Below are 23,552 nucleotides of genomic sequence, written 5' to 3'. Positions count from 1 at the left end.
AGAAACCCTGTAGAGTTGTTCTTGATTGGTCAATAAAGGGTTTTAAATGTGTGAGTCTGACCTGAGTGAGCCATATCAAGCTAATGGAGTGTCCTGATTACACGCTGCACGTTTCATCCACCATCTAGACATATTATTAAGTCGAACAGGAACCACCACACTGAACATTAACACAAGCGATTTCATTTTAATTCCATTGGAACACTTTATAACAAAGCCTTCTCAAGGCTATTACCGCAGTAAAATCTACATTCTACAGTTTGTACACACATTCAATACAGCACCAAGGATGTATTGATTCACACACGAGAAGAGCTGAATAAAAGAGGAAACCTTGGCAGAAAAACCTGGTAGCCGGAGGCTGGAGACGAACGGCACAGGGAACGTCAACGCACGTTAACACTAGTGCAGGTCTGTAAATCTGAGATGGAAAGAGAATCAATTATCTGGGCACGGCTGGAAATATTCAAGCAAGGACTCCGGAGCTTTATCAACTTTTGCTACAAACAAGTCATTAAAACAGAAGAAGATAGCAGCGGCGAGACCCTTCGCCTCGTAGCAACAGCATCTGTGGTTCGGGCTCCGCGTGGCGATCCTTCTGTGTTCTCTTGGTTCAAAAATGCGTTTGAGGTTAATTGACCAGCCTGTTAGTGAAGGTGGATACAAACATGACCTTTATAGACTGCACAATTAGCAAATATCCTTCGTTTGTTCATAGAATTCTATTTAAAACATAAAAAAAAATAAAAAGTAAATGAGAACAATGAATGCAGTGGAAATGAAAACTCGACACGCTGGAAAGAAGCAGGAAGAAGAAGAAGCTGATTAAACCCTCTCCCCTCTTCAGTCAGTCTGCCTGCATCATGCTTTCTTTTTAACCACTCACATAAACCTAAATAACCACAGAGCAAAGAAAGCAAGCAGCAAGTAAATAAGCAGAGTAAAAATATCGGTGAGAAAAGAGCCGGAGCCTGTTCAGCCTCCGTCCTGGGCCTGGCGAAGCCGCTGCTTCAGCTGCACAGGGTCGGTCCACACACTGAAACACTAACTGTTTTTAGAGTTGTTTGTGCATACAGATGTTCAAAATTTAGCTCCAACCTTCATTTATCCCGCTCCGCTTTTTTTTTAAAAAACAGTTTCTGCTCGTTCCCCGGCACTGAGTTATTTGAAGCTCATTCACGATTTGTGTGCTTTGAAAATAAACCAGATCAGTGAGTTTTTATATTTAGACAGTGAATGGAGTGAATGTTTGTATGTTTTACCCCAAATCTCTGCACAGTCATTTAAATATAGTGATATGAGTCAACAGTGGAGAATATAGAGTAGTTTCTGTAAATTTCGGCCCTGGGTTAAATCAAATTTATAAACGTTTGAAGCTTTGCAGATACAGGATGAAAAGTTTGGGGCCCAGTACTGGCAGGTGGGGGGACACCGCATGAAGAAGTAAAGCTTCCCAGCCCCACAAACCGCCCCCTGTCCTTTAAATCCCTCTCACTGCTCAACATCGGATCACAAATTATAGACGACAATCAAAGAAAACCGCCAACATCGCTCGCCTTTCGTCTGGGATCACATGGTTTATACTAACTTATGAGACGAGACAAATACGACGGATGTTGACTTTTCAGTTGCTGTGACTCGGTGCCCTCACACAAACAGGACAAAAAAAAAAAAAGAAAAAAAACCCAAAAAACATTGGCTTGTGAGAAATATCAGCAAGTGCATGATATTTCAAGGACTGGACCGAGCACACAATCTCCCCCAAAATGAGAAAAGTGAATTTCAGGAAATGAAAAGAAAACCTTGGAGTGTGGACAGGGGGCAGGGACGGTGATGTGTGTGTGTGTGTGTGTGTGTGTGTGTGTGTGTGTGTGTGTGTGTGTGTGTGTGTGTGTGTGTGTGTGTGTGTGTGTGGGCTCTGTGCTGCATTAGAGCACGGTCCGCTCATCGTTCAGGAAGTCGGGTGAGGAGCGTCTGCTCCGTGTCGCCGTGTGACGGCGGCGTGTTTGATTTAAGCGACGGGTGTCGAACTGTTTACACTTAATTATCCCCATTAGCCATTCCAGATCTGTTGGCACTAATCTAATTACCTCACGAGTTAAATCTCAAAAGAAATTGCATGATGAGACGTAACGTGCTTTATTATCCACTCACGATTTGACATTGACACCATTTCTGTTACATAAGACGGAGAACTTAAATAACCGGTGAACTAAAGCAGATAACTCAGAACCGGCTCCTTTGTTTCATTGATGAAGGAGACTTCAACCTCCTATAATGCAATCAATGGAACACTTGAGAACTGCAGCCCTTGAGTAGGATGAGTACTATTTTAGGAGTACTTATGGTTCGGACTCAATGATACCATTTAAAAAAACACACACACACACACACACACACACAGCTTGAATCTGTTGTTCTTAGTTTGAAAGTGTAGAATGCAGAAGTTGCCGATTATGCTCCTTTTTGTAATTCTGAAGGATTAAAAGATGAAGGAGAAGGTCCTCTGAAGGCGGTCGAGTGCAGGCTGCCTCCGCTAATCAGCAGACGAGAGGCCGATCTCTGAGAGGAGCTGCTCACAGCGAGCAGGACACTGATTGCCTGGTGACCAACGAGACGGCGAGACGGTCGCTCTGACCCGCCTGTGGGGAGGAAAGCCCTCTGGAGGCTGCAGGGGAGGCGAAACATGAAGTGGACACCTGTCAAAACCACTTCAGCGTAATGCTGCACTCACAAACGACACATTTCAATCCATATGATACTGTTCCTCCCACCGATCGGGCAGCTTCCCACATGAAAACATCTCCAGTGAAGCAGCTTTTAAAAAGCACGGCTCACACAGGCAGAGCAAAGCATTTTAAAACATACCGAATTTCCACCAGTGCTGCTGAAGATTTTAGTTTAATCTCATTCTGGAGTCGTCTCCGTCGGTCTCTGTGGATACGAGCATTGGCTAAATGACAAAAACAGTGTATAAATGTAATGTGAATTTCTCCCAGAAGGCAGGATGTCAGACTGCAGGAACCTGAGCTGACACAGAATATACAAGTTTCTGTGTGTGTGTGTGTGTGTGTGTGTGTGTGTGTGTGTGTGTGTGTGTGTGTGTGTGTGTGTAAATCGGTGCATATCACAAAACCTTCCACGGGCAGAAGAGGATAAAACAGGAACGTCTGCCATGTGTGAGAAACGCTCCCAGACTGATTTTTACATGAGTTCTACTGGAACGGTGCAGCGATCGGGCCCTAATTCTTCCACATGTAACCGATGCTTCACTTTTTTACATATTCAGCTGCACTGATTCAGCATTAAAGTTTTCTGAAAGCACAGAAGACTTCTTTTCTTCTTCTTTCTTTTTGCTTCTGACCAGAATTGTCTTCTTTCCGCTTTGATTGGAAGACGTTTCTATCTCAGCCCGAACACCCAGTCCTGAGCAGAGTAGAATATTTTCTGTTCAGTCTCCTCAAATAAAGATATTCAGATATTTCTAAGGTGGCATCTTTTAATCATCTGATTGCTTTCTTTGAAAGTCACTGCATACATTCATCCATTCATGTTCGACCTCTCTTTATTGCATGATACAAATGGCAGGGACATCTCTAATGGGAAGAAGCCAGTACTTGGAGAACATGCATGCAAAGGGAGAACATGCAAGCTCCACAAATAAAAGCCCCCCCGAGCCAGGCTTGAAGAGGGGATACTCTCACTGTGAGATGGGAGTGCTACAGAGACCAGACAAAAGACAAAAGAAATTAGGCCTTTTTTTTTTAAATTGAAGTCAAGAACGGCTGCAGCTCTGCAGCAAGAGAAGGAAAAGTCACAATTAGCTCTGAACCATCTCACACTTTGTGTAACACCGAGTAGTTTTCTCAGACTGTCAGGAAGGGTGGGCTGATTAAAGCTCCAGAATCAGGTCTGGTCAAGATGCAATTTTCCCCAAAATCCAGAGACTGTCAACTCTCAAGCATAGAGAGCGAAAGTCTACGATTTCTGGCTGGTATTACAGCATTAAAACAGACCAGATGCTAAATACTGAGACCAGCTTTACAGGAAGTTTTGAGTGAAAACGCATCATTTGGGTTTTTTTTGGCAAAACATTTGGGTTTATTTGAAATTTATGCTTTAATAGAAAATACATATAACCATATCAGAGCACTAAAATCAGTTTTCCTTCCACTTGTTGCTGTATAACCAGGATTTCTTCACATAATGTGTAAGTTGGCATAACTCAATCATAATCATGTCTGGACCCAGTCTGGACATATTGTACGTATCCGATGTTTTTTTCACTAAGAACCGCCTGCAGATGGTGGTTTAGTCTCACCTCTGGTTTTCTTTGACATGAGAAAATGTGACTTCAACAGAGTCGAAACAGACCAAGCCTCAAGTCAATCTGTCATGTCCCCATAAGGGGTCCCAGACAGCAGTTTGTGAAACACTGATGAAGGAAGGATCCATCATAGTTTTTCTTGTATCGCTTTCTGAGACTTTACTTTGTGTGCAAAAGGCTGTTTTTCTTTCAATTAATATTCTGTTTTAATCAAAAATCTTTACGTCTTCTTCCTTCTTGGAAAGCCGTCAAGTCCAAACTCCCATCTGTTGAAGAAGTTGCAGTTTTTTTTTTTCTCTCTCTTGGATTTAGTGTTTATTTGTATGCAGCACAGGCTGAAAATCACGAATGCAAACACAACAAGAGCCGATCTAATCTCACAACATTTGATCATCATTTAAGAAACTGAATCTTTTCATGACAAACTGTATCATTACAGAAAAGTTTTTTTTTTTTTTTTAATTTGCATAATTTGGACAACCTATAAACAATCTTTGGACCTCAACTTGTTTTTCAAGATAGTTCCTCTTTATTTTGGGTTTTAAACCACTTCAGGGAGAAAGGCAGGATTTCCAATTTATCATCAGATAAACACGAGACGCATGGGACTAAACTGAGTTCAGTAATCTTTCAACGGAGCTGTAATTAAACAGCAAATATGTGTAGAGCGTAATCGCAACGCATATTTTCTGATTATGTTGAAAGTCGCAGCAGCAGCACTAACCAGAGAAATAATGACTTGCAGCAAGTTTTTTCGAGTCACTGACGAATCAGGGAGCGGAGAAATATAAAAACAAATCCGTCCCTTAATAGAGTGAACATGGCGAGCAGTTGCTTCATCTAATTTACTGTGATATTTTAATTAGCGATGCTGAATTCACTCTTTAACCAAATGGAACAGAACTCGAGCATCACACCACGTTTCATCTGGCTCTGAAGGGATTTAATGAGAAGTTATAACAAGGCCTCTGTGACCTCTGCATCGCGCTGACTGACATCAAATAACTGTGTTTCTGAGTTTGTGTGTGACGGAATCCTCCTGTTATCAGCTGATCGTGATCAGGCCTCTCCACCAATGCCTTATACTGCTGAATGATCTCGACAGTTAAATATCTTCTTGAGATATTTTACTGGAGTTCAACTTAAACTAAATTTCCAAGCTGTGTGTGTCGTTAAAGCTGGATTTCATGGACATGTTGTGTTCTTTCACAAAGCGAAGAGCTGTAAATGAGTTCCAGTAGTTTGGAGCGGAGCATCATGGTTACGTGGTTCCAGATCAGAAATGTCTCTGCGTTCACTGAGCACAGCAGCTGTGTCTGTGTTCTGGATCTTTTTCATATTCGCCTGCGTTTTTTCATTCGACGAGGACCTTCTCACATCAGACCTGCAGCATATCTTCTGATCCACGGTCTCCTGAGACGGGTTTCAGAGGTCAGAGGTCAACTGCAGCCCGAGGCCACCTCTTCAGGAGCAGCTGCTTCAGGCCTCCTTTTCACAACATGTTCAAGTGAAAACAGCAAACTTTAGTGGCATTGGGCTGCTTGTCTACACAATAAAACATACTGTGAGTCACTGAAAATGGATCCTTGGCATTGCATGTGCACACTAGAGTCGAGTGCACGTAGATTGACAATGACAATGAAGGAATCCATGTGCCGCATCTGAACTGAACAACTCTGCATTCATTACACCATCATCTGGCTCACATGTGGAGACACATTTCTTTCATACACTCCACCCTGAGTGGCCAAGACAGACAGTTTAACGGAACTTAAATGTTTACCTCACGCTGTTCTATGGAGCATTAGTGGCTGGTTCTAAAACAAAAACAGTGTTAATTATTGGCCGTTGACATGAAAACTACATCGTTCACAGCATTTATGGAGTTTCCATGTACATCATGATTGTTTATCAGTTGTCAAAAGCTCAAAAATGATGGCATTGCCAGTCAGTTGTTGTCGCGTATCGGGGCCAGAGTGCAGCCTTTCACAAAGGCCTCACCGCGTTCAAACTAAAAACGCAAATTCTGCAGAGGTTTTCAGAAGAACCACCTCACTCTGACCTGATTCATTATCTCCACTAAAAATAGTATTGCAGCCTAAGCTCTACCAGCGGTACCTGTGCTGATAGTAAACAACCAAAGTGACCGAACAATTGGCATCAGCGTTTCCTCCAAACACACCGGCTTCAGGTAAGAAGAGCACGTTTACTCTGTCTCTGCATATTCCGCTGATTTCAGTCCGTTATCAGTGACTCAACATTTCCCACATGTTCAGCTTTACAACCAGCTCCCTGATGAAAACAATTTCTTTATGTCTACATAAAGTGAAAAAAGACAAGGGAAGCAACCAACAAACGACTCTGTGTGTTTCTATTCAGATCTTTTGCTCGCGGTGTTTCCAAATGTGAGGGAAATCTAAACAGGTGGCTGAAGGAGCAGAGGAGGCCTCCGGGGGCCCTTTGATGTCTTACACAGGAATATTTATTGACACCCGATCGATCAAAGAGAGGTCAGCCGCCAGAAGAAATGATCAATGTGCCTGCCACCCCGGCCGGAACACCCCTGTTATTACCGCTCCGCCGTCACAATCGCAGACATTGATGTACGCCGCGTACGTCGTTGTGGATACAGCCATGGTTTCCGCCACTATTGACGTGATAACTGATGGTCCGGGAGCGTTTGCACCTTTCACCCTGACAGAAAGGCTCCACGTCGCTCTAATAACCCCCAGCGGCCACCGAAGGACGGCCGCCGCTCCCCTCGCCGCTTCCCAGGGAGATTTATGAGCCGAAGTGTGAGGAAGATGGAAGATTCCTCCACAATTTGCTCACAAAACGCCTTCATATATCGAATATTTACAGGAACCAAAAACAGCAGGCTGCTTTAGCTCCTCTTTAGACCTGAACTTCAAAGCAGCAGAAATCTGTGCTGGTTTTCCAAAATAGATCACAAGAGAGCACATGCCTTGTTGTTGCCACTGTTGCATATTTCAAATGTCACTTTCGAACTTTAATGTACTTTACAGGTTTAATGTGGTGGGTAGCATGAATAATTCTCCATGCTATCATTCAATATTTAAATTTGGACAATATTGCAATGAGACGACTGCATAAGAGGGAAGCAAATGGCAAACGTTCGTCTAAGTTTTCTTTTTTTTTCACCATGTAGTTAAATCATGTCTTGTGCAGTTTGTCCCAAACCGATTTTAAATAAAAAATGTGCTGGTTTTGATTTTAAAACTCTGCGCTGACACCATGTGACAACGCAGCCAGAGAACAAGGGGAAGCTGCAAGAGAACACTGTTGTTTACATGTATTTATCCTGAAATGCACCGCGCGTGAGCATCCTCTGTATGCATCAGTGACGCCGTGTGCATGAGCAAAAAGAGCGTTCGGAGCTTACCTCGGCGAGACCGTGCGCCTGCTTCAGTAAATCCGCCCTCCGCCTCTCCGCCTGCCTCACGTGGAAGGAGTTGCTTTGACTCTGGATGATGAACACTATCTCCCGCAGGTCTGCGGGAACACAAAAAGGACAGAGATGTGAGGACCGCTCGCATACTGTGAAAAAGGATCATGGCAATCGATGACCTTCCCAGAGCGAGACAAGATAAGAGCCATGGTCTGAATAACTGAGGTGACTTTTCGCTAATCTCCATTATTGGCCTGGCGATAATAACCAGCACATCAAGAGCTTAATTGGCTCTGGGAGAGAGGATGTAAATGTCACAGCCCGGACTGTTTTACTTAATAAAAGATTAGCAGTCAGTGGAGTCTTTCTCTGAGGTGCTGTAAGGCCCAGAAGGTTGACACAGCCCAGCTGTCCACTCCTGGCTGAACGGCACAACTGCAGCGTCAGTAAAACTCTCTATTGTTACTGCGATGTTCAGGCCAAGGTTAACACCGAGCGATCAGCTCAATAATGTCTATTTAACTGCTAATACGGGCTGCCTGGGCGCCGACGACATGTTCCGCCTCCGTCTTGGTCACTGACCCGGCTCGCCGCGGTTCCTCCTTGTTCCCGCTGCAACAGCAATACAGCTCGGTGAAGAATGGCGTCGGCCGCACAAACAAGTCCACGCAAACCCCGCGGCTCTCAGGAGCAGTGCAATCAAAACTAGACCGAAAGGCCAGCGGGGAGTGATTAGAAAAAGTCTGTCATTTTGTCTTTGCCTCTGAACAATTCCATCAGTAATCCTGTAAGCTGCCCCTCACATCAGAAGGAAAGGCAGCAGCACCTGGCTGGAGAGTCTGTGACAACAAAAAAGGCTTTTCCAGGGATTTACAGCCGAGAGGTGGAAGCCTAGTTTCGGGTTTGAAAAGGAAAAACTCAAGTATTGTCAAGAGTTTTTTTTTTGGGGGGGGGGGGGGGGGGGCTGTTACCAGGAGCCCAGAAAGTTTCCAATAATTAATGGATTTTTAAGGGTTCCTTGTATCTAGCTTTACCTTAATCTGAGCTCAGGCGAACAAATGATGCGCCAACGTGCCACATAATTCTCCCTCGCTCCTGGCGTTTTAATTAGTCACCGAGGTATTTGCACAAAATACAGAAATAAGTGCGATACTCTGTCATAAATTATGATTACCAGAAGGAATGTTTCCAGTTACGCTGGGTGAAATTTGCAGCCTAAGTGCATTTTTGTGCTTGAAAACATAAATAAGTAGGAGTCACTGCTGACACCTCCGCAGTCTCCCCTTTGGAATACTCGGGCAAAAAGCAGTGCAAGGGGAAAAAAAAGAAGGGGAAGGGCGAGTGCTGACAGCGGCAGGAATAGATGGATTGCCTCCGCCTCAATTACACTACTTGTACCTCTTCCCACCTCGGGGTTCACGTATTAGCATCGGGGTCAGGGGGAGACTCGATGTCAGGATACAGTATCTGTGTCAAATCTTTTTAATGAAGTGCCGGTGGGTGTGTCGCTCCTCTGCCCGGCTCATAACAAAGATCCCATTGATCCTCCAGCTCTGGTAAGGGGGAGGAATTGCTTGCTAAATCTCTGCATGTCCATCTGAAAGCAGATCTAACCTCTGCTGAGAGCCCAGCTTAAAGAGCGAATAGCCCTGTACTACCTCTAAATGTCCTTCTGCTGAGTGTGCTAAATTAATGACCGTGTGTGTGTGTGTGTGTGTGTGCGTGCATATGGTTTCACATAAAGTGGTGCGTTCTAAACCCCAGGTGAGGTACCAGCCTCTTGATACTGCACCGTACAGCAATAATGCCAGCTGCAAGAGGCTAAGAGCAAAATCAGATAAGCAGTTTGCCAATCCCTCACTGTGGAGATAATGCGGACCCGACGTCAAAGCAGAGGAGGATGAGGGGCAAAAAAAAAAAAAAAAGAAGAAACTAATTAAAACCGAATTCACCGGCCTCCACTTCCACACTAATAGGTTTCGATTAATCATCAAACAATGGAGGGAAAGAAAAAGTCCTGTTATTGTGGCCTTTTCCCTTCACCTCCATCACCTCCCTTCACCTTTAAATCACCTTCTGTGCGCTGCTCTGATAGTTCTCTGCGATCGATACGTCTACCTGAGCTGGAGTCGACGACGAGGTTGTACAAATAATGCCGTTCATGCCAGAGATGCCAGAAGACACGGCTTGGTGATTTAGTCAGATTTGATATGAAGATGCCTTCAGGCTCAGAGAGATATAGATTAAACTCTCCAATTTCACACCTTTTTTTTTTTTTAGACACACCATTTATCAAATTAACAGATTTTAATCAAGGATATTGGATTTCAATGTGTTTTAAAAAGCTGTTAAAAAAATACAGATATTGTACTTTACATTTCCAAGATTTCAGTGCACCCAGGAAAGTTCCACCTGACTGGAAGGGATCCTGGAGGTTTTTCCAAACTCACCGTGACAGCACGACTTCCACACTAATGCTGGTTTGTATTTTTGCAGTGAGGTGTCCGGCTTTCATGGTAGCATGACGGATATCTCAGCTCGGGTCTCAGTGTGGCGTTGTGTCTGCTACTCCTAGGAAATTTATTTTAAAATTCATCACTGTTCTCTGTGATAATTTGCCTGGTGGTTTGGCCGGCCGGATTGGAGCCTCTCATGGGCCCGTTTTGGCTCTCAGTCCTTATATTTAACACCCCTGATGGTGAGTAAGTGATTGCTAGAACATTCCAGATCATTTTGTTGTTACTTTTGGCTCCAAACAAACTAACTTTAAAGTATTTCTGATCCTGGCAGCAGAAATTATTGGTAACTCTCAGGGAGACACAGGGCTCCATACGTTACTGGACGTGACTGTCATCAATTCTGAATGAAGCCGCAGTGTCTGAGAGAACAGTAATATTTACTGACAACCGGACTAAATGTGCCAAAATATGTGAATATGTATGGTCTTTTGATTTTCTTTTGAAATTATTCTCTCTTAATATAAACAAAAACACGACTCCATCTTATATCTTGATTCGTTAATATTATGCAGAAGAGGATTATGGGTAAAGGCAGGCAACCTTGACATACATACATTCAAACCTACTGGAAATTTAGTCACCGTTTAAACCGAAGGCCATGTTTTCATGCTGGCGTACTCAGAGAAAGTCCTACACAGTGGTGGCTTTGAGTGCATCCCTTCTAAAACAAATGAAAACAGACATTATTGTTCCCTCATGGATCAATTATATCTCTGTGCTAATGTCTACTTCTGTGAAATTACTGGTTTCTAGCTCAATATTTCTAAAATTATTGGCATTCTCATCAGCTGCTTTTAGTGCAAATGAAGCAATTATCACAGTACAGCGACATAGTATGAATGGTAAACGCTGATCGGGGGACGGCACAGCAGCTTTATCGTGGTCAAACTCGTGGAAGTGGAGAGGAGGTCTTCCATAATTTACCCTAAACGTCCTCATTAAGACATTATCCAGATATGAAAGCCATGTTAAACTTGGCACAGAAGACAGTGAATGGTCTGAATTAGACTGAACTTCATTGCGATTCCTGGCCAGATGTTTCCGTTCACTTGCAGATGAACCATTCTTGTGGATTCATTGCTTTTCACCGCGGCCATTTCTCTGCTGTGACGTTGTGCATATGAAGCATATTACCTATTTCTTTTTTGTTTCTCCTCCATATGATGAAATATGCACTGAGCTGAATCGATCAGTCTCAACAGACGAAGGTCTTATAGGATTTGGATTCTCATTGTGATGCTGAACAGCGTGGCGGCGTTTTCCTTAAAGGCGTACAGTCTCCACTCCGCTCTACGCTGCTGCTGTACAAGCTTCAGCCAGTGTGCGAGTTCTAGGAGTGACTCAATGCACCACCTTGTGGTCCAAGCCTGTACTACAAGACGAGACAGGTTGGAAAAACTGAATAATCAGCCGTCTTTAATGGATGTACCAGAAGCACATGAAGAAATGACCTTTAAAGAGACAGCACTTTTCTTTAGTCTCCTCAAGCTTTTTACTTGAAGTAAAATTGATTTACGTTTAATCATAGCGACCTTTGTTTTCCCCAAAAGAGGAGCCTTGGAACACTTAAGTGAGCAAATGAAACTTTATCGTCATTCAGCTTTGCATATAACTGTAGTGCAAGTAAAATGAGACAGTATTCATGAGATTTCAATAAAACAGTTAAGATGATGGCCACCGACCCACACACACACACACACACACACACACACACACACACACACACACACACACACACACACACATAAATGATGACAGTGAACGGTCATCAAATGATGCGCAAACTTTCCGCAGATGAGTCAGAACAGTAGTATTCCCAAAGAAGGACTAGATAGGAATGGATAGAAAACTTAATAAAAAAACAAAAATATGATTTTCTAAGCAGACAGAGCAATACTGTTTCTCAGAGGTCGGTCAGGATGCTGAAAGTTTCTCTTTCCACAACAAAAAAAAAAATGTCTGGTTTGTTTTCATCATCGTCTTCAAGTTTTCATTTCAAATCTGATTCAACAAATGAAGAAATACAAGTTATGAAATGTTCTGCCTCTGACTACGAGCTGGATGAAGAAAAACAAACGCTATGGAGGGAGGTTCTGAATAACTCTTCTGTTTTAGACATCCATGCTTTCAATGTAATATTTTAAACAATAAAACTGTAGCTTCACAAAGATAAAACAACAATAAAACATCCAAATAGAAATGGAAAATCATCACTAGGAATTTGGCATTAAATTTTAGCTTATTTTAGAGAACAGCCGCCCCACAGAAAGCTTACATATGTATGACGCACGGGTAAAGTTCTGTAGTATTTCGTACAATGCATCTTTCAATTTAAATGCAATTCCCTTTAAAAGCAATAAAAAGCATCTACATATAGTAACAATACTGAGATGCCCTGGAGAGTAAATGGAAAGCGAAGCGGCACATCAGGACGTTTGATCACCTGAATGACAAACGATTTACAAAGCGCATCTTTGAAACAAACTCCAGATGCCATGCGGCAGTGGAGCGGCTTTAATTCAGCCTGCTGTTGTCAGCTTTCTGTAAAATCTACAAAATGAGGGTCATTTGACTGTAAAATAAAAGTTCATATTAAATAAACCAATTTTTGCCACGGGAGGGTGATTTAAGCTTGAGTTTCCGCTGTGTTTAAGTGCAGCCTCGCCTCGCCGTGAACATGGCTGTGGACCAATTTCCCTCTTTTCTTCAGCCCTTTACGGCTCCTCTTACACAAATCAAGTTTACAGCCATCCTTCTTTGTACAGTTACAGTGTATCTGAGCAGGATGCAGCTGCGTGTTTGCTCATGTGGCGGCGGCGGCGGCCGCCGTGGCTTTCCGAGCGACTCGACGAGGTGTATTTAACATTTGCTGGGATGTTGTGTTTTCACAGAGGTTGTGTTCTGTCTGCCAGCGGTAGCAGCTTTATTAATAGCAGGACCTCCAGAGGTTTAACTATGCAATCAATTCATTTAATAATTTAAGATGTGAAGAAGCACCCTGGTGCCAAAGTCGACACAAAGCGCTTTTTTTCTGACGCTTAAGTGAAATTATCCGAGGATCCCTCTTGGCTGGAAATAATACGCCGTGAATGACGGAGATTGAGGCCATCGAGGAGACGGAGCCAAGGCCGCGGTCCTTTCAGCTCCGGATGGTTTTATTTCACCAGGTCGACGGAACTAGAAAGCGTGAGTCTAGTGTTCGTTTATCTCCCTTCGTTCAGTATTCCACAGAGACCACTCCAAAGGAGAAGAAGAAGAAGAAGAAGAAAAAAAAAAAAGACTGTATCAGCCTTGAAATATATTGGATGAAATGAGACACAGGAGGATTCTGGCTTCTTCTTTCTCTCCGTCTCGCTCTGATCTGATGCTTTTCTAAATGTATGAAGCCACTCTTTAAAGGCCATCTCCATCTGCTCCGCGCCGAGCGCTGCGTGAAGGCTTTGGATGTGGCGCGTTCTCACAACAGCAATGAGAGACACATAATTATTATTAAAAAAAAAGAGAGAGAGAGAGAGAGAGAAAAGGAAAGAAACCAGCCTGATGAAGTGAAGTGTGCTTGTAGGTGTGTGAACATCTGCACTGGAATGTGAACTATGCGCTCCGGCCGGCGGGCCGCGCGGCGTCGTCACCTCGCTGACACAAATCGATGGTGACGCTTCCTCAGAGCGGGGCTGCAGACGGTGCCAAGTGGCAGAGGAGCTGAGAGCGGGGCGACCCGCAGGCACTCCCGCAGCTCTGTCATCTCCATCAGCGTCACCGAGCAGGTGTGTGTAGTCACTGGAAGTGTCACCGCAACGTTTCGGCCCCGAGGACCGCCGAGCCCGCAGGTGCGCCAACACACGGCCGTGACGAGGCAGCGGCAGACAGAGGACGTTCGGGAGCGAGCGAGTGCAGGCGGCAGGGTTTCCTCTGTACCGCTGCTGGTCACTGCAACCTGATCTGCTTTTTACACTGCATGACCTTTGACTCATACAAAATCTGCTCTTTGGTCATAATCTGACATGCTACAACGTCAATATGTGAGATTTATTTTCCTCTGAAAATCATATTTTTCCTCAAAAATAAAAACAATTCACTGATGATTCATTGGATGCTAACTGACAAAACCCTCTCATGTGGAATGACCTAAGAGGTCTGACGCCAGTGTAAAAGTTAGCCGATAGCGTGACTTTCACTTTCAGTCGGTGAGAGCTGGCAGCTCCGCTTTTCTCGGATTTCATTGTAGAATGATTGGATATCTTTGGTCCAGTCTGCTGGTGAAATAACTGAATATCACTGCGAGTTGGAGACGGATTTTTCTCCTCTTGATAAAAATAACTGGGTGGAATAGAGGGTGCGTCAAAGAGAGAAGGGGTGAATTGCTCCCTGCTCGCCGGGAGGAGTACTGGGCTCTGCAAATAAATACTTTCATATCTGAAATGTTTTCAGTTTCTTCTGCAGCTTGATTTACAAAACACAGATGATGAACTGAACTTTGATCACATCGCCGCCTCCTTCCTCCTGCAGAGTGTGCGACTCCACGCTTCAGGTTTGATCAAGGTTTGGGAAGACTGAATGAGACTGAGCCCAACTGAACCCAGGTTTTCAGATTTCAACAGGATTCTTCCCAAACTGCATCTAACCTTTTGCTGTTGTAAATCACAGGAAAGAAACAGGACTTGGCCCTCTTAGCATCGTAAATTACAGAATGCAGATTCCATAAATGTTAACAGGACAGTAAGTTTGACTTGGAAGATGCTGGAATTCATGCACGTCACCCCTTCTTTCAGGAAACAAGCAAAGAAAACCAGGAATCGACGTTCTTTCAGCGCCGATGCTCATGGAGTCTTGTTTCGGTGCTGCTTTGATTCTTTCATTCCCGGCTGCAGTTCTGTGGCTGTTGGTAGTTCCAGCTCGTAGCAGCAGACACTCGGTGGGTGTGAGATGTCTGACAGTGTCAGGAGACGATCTGAGGCCGTCTGTGGAAACGGCCACCCGTGGAGCCCTTTCACTGTAGAACACATGACCACAGCCGCCCTCGAAAAGAGGAGCTTATCTTCCTGATCACACATCCAGAACCACAGCATGGTGACCTGTGGCCACGCTAACCTACCCTTACATGTCTGTTTCTCAGCCTCTTTTGGATGAATTCCTGATCTATCAACAATGCTTTGCATAATTCTGCATGACTGTTGGGATTTCATTGAAGAACTCACCACTTACATTTCTGACCAAATGTCACTTTGGTGAAATCCTTCAGGAAGTTATTAGATTTCACATTTTTGCATCATGAAGTTTGTCCTAGCCTCTATTTTTACCACATGCCCTGCAGGCTACTCACAGAGTCCCTGAGGGCATCGCGTTGCCTGTCACTGATGGAGGGCCTCGAGTTTCACACCTGGAAATAAGGGAGGAATTTGTTTTTACGTTTTCTGTCATGAGAGTGGAATGAACAGAGAAGGCCTGGTAAGATCACCTCATGCTCGCTACAAATAACTTTAACTGCACCTCAGCTTGAGTCTGAAATTAACAAGAGGAGCAGGAGACAAACTGAAAGCACGTCAATTGTGGATTTCAAATTACAAGAGCGGGAAGGAGTCTGGAGGGACGAGATCCTGCAGATGAGGCCATTAGGTCGTTATGGGAACAACCAAACTGTCACCACAAATCCAGAGCTCTTCATCGCCGGCACACAGTCGGACAGAGGCGACGCAGGATGTCGATAGCTAATTTCCATAGTCGGCAGGCCCGACTCCCCATCCGGCGGCCGATCGCGCCGGTGTAAAACCCGCCACACTCCGATGACTCACATCATTGGACTCCCCGAGACAAGATGGCCCAGAGTCATCCCTCTTGTGAGAAATTCCCTCCGTCTCTCCCTCCTCCTCGTGTCCAAACTGGTGCATCTTGGAGACGGAGTGCGCCGAAGCAATTTGTGTTGCAGTTTTCTGACCAAACTATCCATGACCGTCACGCCAGCCTGGACCGCCGCTTAATAGCCAATCCGCAGCCAAACGCTGATATTCAATCTGCGAGCCAGAGCTCGATACAGGCTGCCAGGAGTTTCATTTAGATACAAAAATTATTTATCCTTCCTATAGGCGATCGTCTCACGAGACACAGACCTGCGTGTCTCACAGCCGGAGAAATGATTTTCCATCAGGCCTCTCCTCCTATTAATACACACTTTTAATTGCTTTGCACCGGATCAATAACGAGCACGGTAGGCCTGCACAATATATCGTTTGAACATCGCCATCGCAATGTGTGCATGTGCAATAGTCACATCGCAGGAGGTGCAATATTTTTATTATTATTATTATTATTTTTAACTTTTGTTTTGCTTCGTAAAAGCAGCAAGCTGCTCCATGCTCCGCATAGCCGCTCTCTCCCTCCCTCCTGCTCGGCACTCAACGGCCCCCTCCCTCCTCCACAGCAAGGGGGGGGGGGGGACTACACTCTGAACACAGGCGACATGCAGGAGGAAACGACAAAGGATTTAGTCCCCAAAAGAAGGTCAACATGTGAAATTTGGATGTATTTCGGCTATAAAAAAAGACGATACGGAACAAAAAAGCGTCCTCGGCCGACAGTGCCTCGTCGTGGTTGCCTCAACACGAGGTAATACGTCAAACCTGTTGGACCATTTGAAATGCCATCACAAGACCACAGGTGAAACGTCATCTTCTCAAAAAACAATTACAGAAGCCTTCGCCGGCATAACACCGTATGATAGGAACTCCAAATCACGGATGCAATAACTTTTTACCTAGCAAAAGACATGGTGCCATTGAACACCGTGGATCGTTAAAGAGAGATTTAAAAAAATGATCCGAATGCTTGACAAGCGGTATGAAACACCACGTATTTCTCTTAAGTGGCCATCTCCCCAAATAGAGCTATTCAGGACATCTGGTGAAAATTCTTCTATTTTTAATATCGCAATATATATCGCAATATATTGCAAGCCCCCAAAAAATCGCAATGTCAGTTTTTTCCAATATCGTGCAGCCCTAGAGCACGGTGTGTTTAACTTTTAGCTTACAGCTGAAAAGGTCGCGATCATAAATACCTCTCAATAAAACACAAAGGAAAAATAGCAAAGAGAGGGGGAAGAAATGAGGGAGCCTGCAGAGAGCCGAGGAGACGCTCGCAATTGGAAAAAAAAAAAAAAAAGAAAAGAAAAATGAAATAGAGAGGAGAGTCTGAGTGAGAAGGAGCAGCATGCATGAGGGGAAAGCCACTTTTCTATGAAATTTAGTTCATTAAAATTCTCTCCGCAGAAACACACACACACACACACACGCACACACACAAAACAAGCACCCAGCAGATTCAACACGTAAAGGTTGGAGGAAGCGGGTCTCCAACCTGTGATAATCACACTCATTAGGGGCTCTCTGGAGTTCACGGCTCCGTGGACAGCTCAGCTGAAGACTAATGAGAGCCGGACTCAACCCTTAAACCGCACTTTGAATCAATAATTCAGGAAGCTCGCGCAATTAATGCTGAACACAGTCCAGTTTTTTGTGCTTATGGGGCTCGTTCACCGTCCACAATAGCTCCCACAACACCAGTGAAGAGAAAATCATTCAGTTTTTCTTTGGATTCCAGGGCAAGTTTTGAGGAAGGCGCATGATTACATATCCCGCACTGAAATACAAGCTGTGGTACTACTCAGGACGGGTGTGAGAAGTTATTTTAATTTGAAAGGGAAAACTAGTGTTGAGAATTACAAAGACAAGCAGTGAGGATTTGGTCACGACCGGCCAGCAAAGGCACCGAGGAAAAAATAAAGTAAATAACAGAGGAAAAGTTCAATGAACTTCTTGTGCATCGGTGGTCTGCAGATGCTCGATTATAACAGCAGACGCAGCAGCACCAGCCGCGCCTTCACACAGTTCATTATAGTCAGATTTTATGTGATGTAAGTTCTGGTTCACCTCAGAGCTGTGGTACCGAGCCGGCCGACATCCCGCACCGTCCAACACTATGCATCCTAAACAAACGCATATCTCCAGAAAAGCAAAGAAAAGAAAAATCCCTTTTGGCAAATGTACCTGCTGTTTCTTATTTTTTCCCCCCTCTCAGAAAGATAAGAAAACAAATTGGAAAGGCATTTATTTTCCCCACAACATCTGGTTTCCTGCTCGTCCTCTACAGTCAAACGCAAGGATTTATTTGTAGATTTACCCTTCTTTTTTTCTCAGGAAGTTTCGAAATAACTGTAAGAAGCAGCGAGGATCCAAACAATCTGTCATAAAGTCTGTAACAAAACGCACCCTGTAGCAACACAACAATGTAATCTATGTGTAAATGTTTCTTTTCCTCAGCTGATAAAACACAAGTTCTCATAACTTTTTCAGGACATACTGAATAAGTGCGTGCACAGCGGAGCAGTGGTCGGCACTGCCGCCTGACAGTGAGACGATCCCCGGTTTGATTTAGGAAGTTCTCTTTCTCAGGCCACTCTGGATTCATTCCATTCTAAGATTTACATATCATGTTAATGTCTGTAACTGGACCATAGCTGTGACCGTGGGTCTGTCTCTCAGTGGAGGACCGTCCGTTCAATACAGAACATTTCTGATCTATCGCCTTAAACTTTCAACTTTCCAAACGATCTTAATCTGTTGCCACGTCTCAACTGGAGGTCATGTTGGAGATTTTTTTTCCATTTCTGATAATAATTTCTGTAGTTTTCCATCTTCTACTGTCTTCTTTGTAGCTAGTTGCACACGAGCAATGCCACACAACACTGCCCCCGCAGGCCATCAGTGGCGTTACTCTATTTCCCCCGCATTCATAAGATCCCGGGAGTGGAATGAATGCAGAAGACGAACAAGAGACACTGACACATTTCAGACTTTAACACGAAGGAGAATGAAACTCGTGGTCAGAACTGAAGAAGTTTGTGTCCTTTGCCTTGTAACACTTGTAACCAGGAGGGGTTAAGATTTAAAATATGCAGGGGTTGATTCACAGACATCTCCACAACAGCATGCTGGGAGGAAGCGCCACCTCTCTGGTCAACGCGTCTGATGAATTCATGTGACAGTGGTGGGGGGTAAAATGTGTCTTCATCTCACTCTGATTAAATCTCCTGCGCCGGCCGACTGGACAAAACACAAAATAAAAACCTACACTATGATCCGAGTGAAGCAGAGCTGCCATCTCTCACACGCTGAAAGCAAATCTCACAATAAAGACCGAGATCTCACACCGAGTGCAAATCCTGGCTGATAAAACCAAGCCTAATGAATTTAACATGAACAGATTAGCAGACTTTACATAAACAATAAGGGCGTTATCGGAGGTGTGCAGGTTAAAGGAGCCAAGGGCTTTTTGACTTTCTTCATAAAAGTTTAGAGATTGTCATTTTGTCTTCACTGCATTTGCATCATATTGCTCTAAAAATGTGTAACTGTTGGTTTTAAAACTTCCTTCATTCTCTTTTCTTTGCGATTTCCAGTAAAAACTTAAAGGATATTTCCAATTTTCCAAACACGCACACGTGAACGTGTCCCTCATTCTGTCATATTGCCCCCGTCGTCCGTTTGGAAAGCAACATTTGGTCTGAACCGTGGTTCACTTGAAGCTTTACAACCCCACAAAAAGTGCAAATCAGATCTAAGTGACTGTTAAACATAAAACTCTGGTAACGGTGGGTTACAATTTAATTTAGATTTTTGGATCACTCCTTTCCATTTCGTTCCTGCCCTACAAATCAAATTCTTCTCATTAGTGGTAAAATGCGCGATTTAGAAGGTATACAGAACATAAATACTGAATTGAAGTGAGGTACGTGATGCATTATCGCAGTCCGAGCGAACAGCCAACTGGACTTTAGTCAAAACCGCCTCTTTTCGGCTCCACTTAATGAATGAAAACAATATTACTGAGGGCGTGCTTAATTAAAAAGATGTGCTTGGCAGGAGAGGCGGCGAAACGTCGGAATCGGGTTAAAAATCAGTGTAAATCTTCTGCCTCCATGAACTTCACATGTGCTGCGGACGTGACCTGAAGCTTCTGCTCTAATGAAGCCGCTTTGATTGAAAACATTTTTGCATTGCTATTCATTACTGGGACTTCTCCTCCGTGATGCTTTGCATATAAAACGTTGTTTTTATCAGTTCCTCCTTTGTACTGCGAGTCTGAAAATTACGTGAACTGACTGAATCTATTAGCGCAGACAAAGACCTTAAAAGATACATTCTGTAAGAATGTTTGCTGTTTTTTGGTGATATAATTGGTTTTTCTGATGTCCTGCGCTTTGAAGTGACTCACATGATGAAAGAATTTTAATATTTCATTATTTGATTTTTAATATGTCAAATTTAATTTAAAAAAAAATCAATTACCTACTAAAGAAGAATATTTCAAGGATAATGCAACAAGGAAAAGGGCCTGAAATGGAAGCTTAAGAGTGGAAAAGGCAGTTTCTTTGCGATTGGATGTGCTGATAGTTCTGTGGGAAGACATGCACTGTTCAACAGGGACTGGGAGCCCTGGGCACTGATGGAAAACATGTGCATGTAAGCATGTTTGAGCGCCGAGCAGCTTCCTGTTGCAGCTGGTTTCTTAACCCGAGGCGGGTAGGTAGGTGATGTTCTCCAAGGTTTCAGCTGTTCATGAGGCTGAGATGCTGCCTGCTTTATTTTCCAGATACTGCACAATGTGTCGAAGAGGAATTAGTTTTATAAGCTCAAAGACGTGACGATATAGACAATTACGGCCAAAGTGCCTCGTTTCACTGATGCAGCTCTTTATTTTCTGGAGAAATATCGGCTGTTTGATTTAATACCACCCTGAAGGTCGTCTATTCTTCAAAAAAAAAAAACAATAAGAAAAAAGCTTGTAATACCTTTGAAGCTTGTTGTATTGTTGAAACAATCGGCAGCCTTACTCTCATTTATTCACCCTTTAATTTCTTGCCCACAAACAGACTCTGCAGGCGAGCGTCGCCTCTCTGGTGTAACAAATGGAATTACCACGGCGGTGCCAGATAGGGTAGCTTCATTTTTCAGATCGCTGTCTGTTTGTATTTCCTGTCTGAGCCGAGGTGCCAAATGAGAGCATCATGAAGTTGCTTTTGTGTGCTTTTGCATCTGTGGTGACCCAGTTGAATGAGCAGGCAGAGGTCCAAAAAAACGGGCTCCAGACTTCACTGTAGGCTCCTGAAAATCGCTCTCAGATGGCGATTGTACGAGCGCCCCGAAGCATGAAAGGCAAGCATGAGATCCTTTTATTTGCTCTACTTATGAAATTCCTGGATGCTGTCAAATCGATGAGGAGATGGGACTATATTTATGAAGTCTGAGAGACGCTGAAGATTAAATTTTCAAGGTTTCGTACAGAAAAAAAAAAAAAAAAAAAAAAAAGAAAAACTTTATTTGCCAGAATCATTTTGGAGTATTTTCTATTTAATCCTCACACTGAGCAACATGCTTTCAATGGAGGCGCGTCGTCCATAACTTCATCAGGAGATAATACTCCAATCCTTTGAAAATATTATGATCTGAAATCTGGAAAGACATTCCATAATGGTTAATCTCTTCAAATGTCAAAATTCTAAATCATTTTCACTGATGTAAAGCTTTGAGACAATACTGGAGTTTAACATTTACCACACTACAATTAACAGATGATACGACAAATCAATCGGGTTTTCAATGGATTTACCAAAGAAAAGACCTTCAGGTCAGTGGTTCTCAAAGAATAATATCAGCCATCGCATTACGGAAATTAAAATTAAATGGATTTTAAACCTGAGAAAAATAAAATCCTGGCATGATCGTAGAAGAACTGGTTTATCATCAAATGGCGAAAGGACCAACAAATGGGAAATGTTCCTTTTTATGCTCAATTAGCTGAATTATACTGTAATACAAAAAATAACAGTCACTTAGTGTTTTTTCCCCAACATTACCATATGTTCAGCATCTATAAGTCAGTAAAATGACTGAAATAGCCAAAATAGCTCGAATTCGGAAAAAAATCCACGATTAAAACAAGAGGAATAATAGCTAAAAGGCTAAGAATGTGAACACCGATTTATAAATTGCAGCTATGAAACATAATGAATGCTTTTATTATGTACAGTTTTTTCTTTAGATGTTTTTTTTCTTCTTTTACAATAATTAACATGTTTTCAGCTTCAGGCAAATTTATTTGGTGGAAAACTGTAGGAAAAACCAAAAGGCTGTTTTCGACTTCTGGCCTCAGTAACACTTCCTGTATCACTTCTTTAGGCTATAAAATCTGTGCGCTACTTGGGAAAAAATGTATTGAAATCTACAATATGCTGAGAGAGATTGAGGGAAATGATGCTGTGAATGACTCTGTTGTGTTTATTCAGTTGGTCAAAGACATTTTCTGCACTGGAGATACTGGAACTCTTTGCAATTTGGCACTTTGAGATTTCTGTTTGAAATGGAAAGTGCATTATAAATAAAATGTATTATTATTATTAACTCCTCATCTCACTTAATTCCTCAGTAAATAACATTTTGATCCATGAACCTCATAGTTACCACTGTCACCAGTCATTGTTTTATCCGTTAATCTCAGTTCTAACGCTCAGTAACCTGGCCTTGTCGTAACTGCGTTAAACCTGTGTGCTTAAAGACGTTTTCGCAGGTTTGATTGAAGCATTCGAGCCTCTGTGTGATTTTTCCGGAGTTCAGACGAACTCATCAGACTTCAGGTCAAATTTGATGGTTTGATTTTTTTCTGTCAAGCTGGGCGCGATTTGATTCCAGCTCACACCTCATCAGTATTTCTGGACATCATAATGGATTTTCTTGTTCTCTGGGAAACCAGAATGAGAGGATCATCTGAAACTCAGCGAAGGTTACAGCTGACAGTAAATGGAGAATTACGTACGTTACTGCGGGTCCCGGCGGGTTAAACAAGCCCATTTCTTACCTGGAACAAGCGGCGCAGAGCTACAGGTCACAAATTTAACCTCCAGCAGACGTCAGACCTTGTGTTACATATTAAGTCGAGGTGCTTCGGCAGATGTTCTGACTAAATCAGCTTAGAGCCGACAATCAGTGGGGTAAAAAAAAACAAGAAACGACCAGACAGCTGCAGCAGAGGAGCAAATCCACTTCCTGTCTGGAAAAGGAAACTATTTAAAATCTTTTTAAAACGGTCTGAGGAGCAAAACTATCACTGACTTATTAGCAAGATGTGAAGCCTTAAAATATTTCAGAATATCTGAAACAGGTTTACTGACTTTTAACAGGTTCTGAACTCTAAAGCTTGATTTGAGACGCTGCAATTTGAAAGAAAAACCAAAAAAAAAAAAAAAAGC

The 23,552-nt window shown here is 43.2% G+C and overlaps 1 protein-coding gene across 1 annotated transcript in view; it reads right to left on the bottom strand.

The window, feature by feature from the left end:
* The window catches only part of b3glcta (beta 3-glucosyltransferase a), a 90,236-nt gene that overhangs the window by 28,953 nt on the left and 37,731 nt on the right, over positions 1-23,552 (bottom strand). Inside the window, exon 4 of the mRNA XM_030108708.1 lies at positions 7,731-7,840. Within this exon, the coding sequence (XP_029964568.1) occupies positions 7,731-7,840 (110 nt within the window). The remainder of the gene's footprint in view (positions 1-7,730; positions 7,841-23,552) is intronic.

This window comes from Salarias fasciatus, chromosome 14, assembly GCF_902148845.1.
Source record: "Salarias fasciatus chromosome 14, fSalaFa1.1, whole genome shotgun sequence".
Classification (NCBI taxonomy): domain Eukaryota; kingdom Metazoa; phylum Chordata; class Actinopteri; order Blenniiformes; family Blenniidae; genus Salarias; species Salarias fasciatus.
This window is presented reverse-complemented; position numbering and strand designations above follow the sequence as displayed.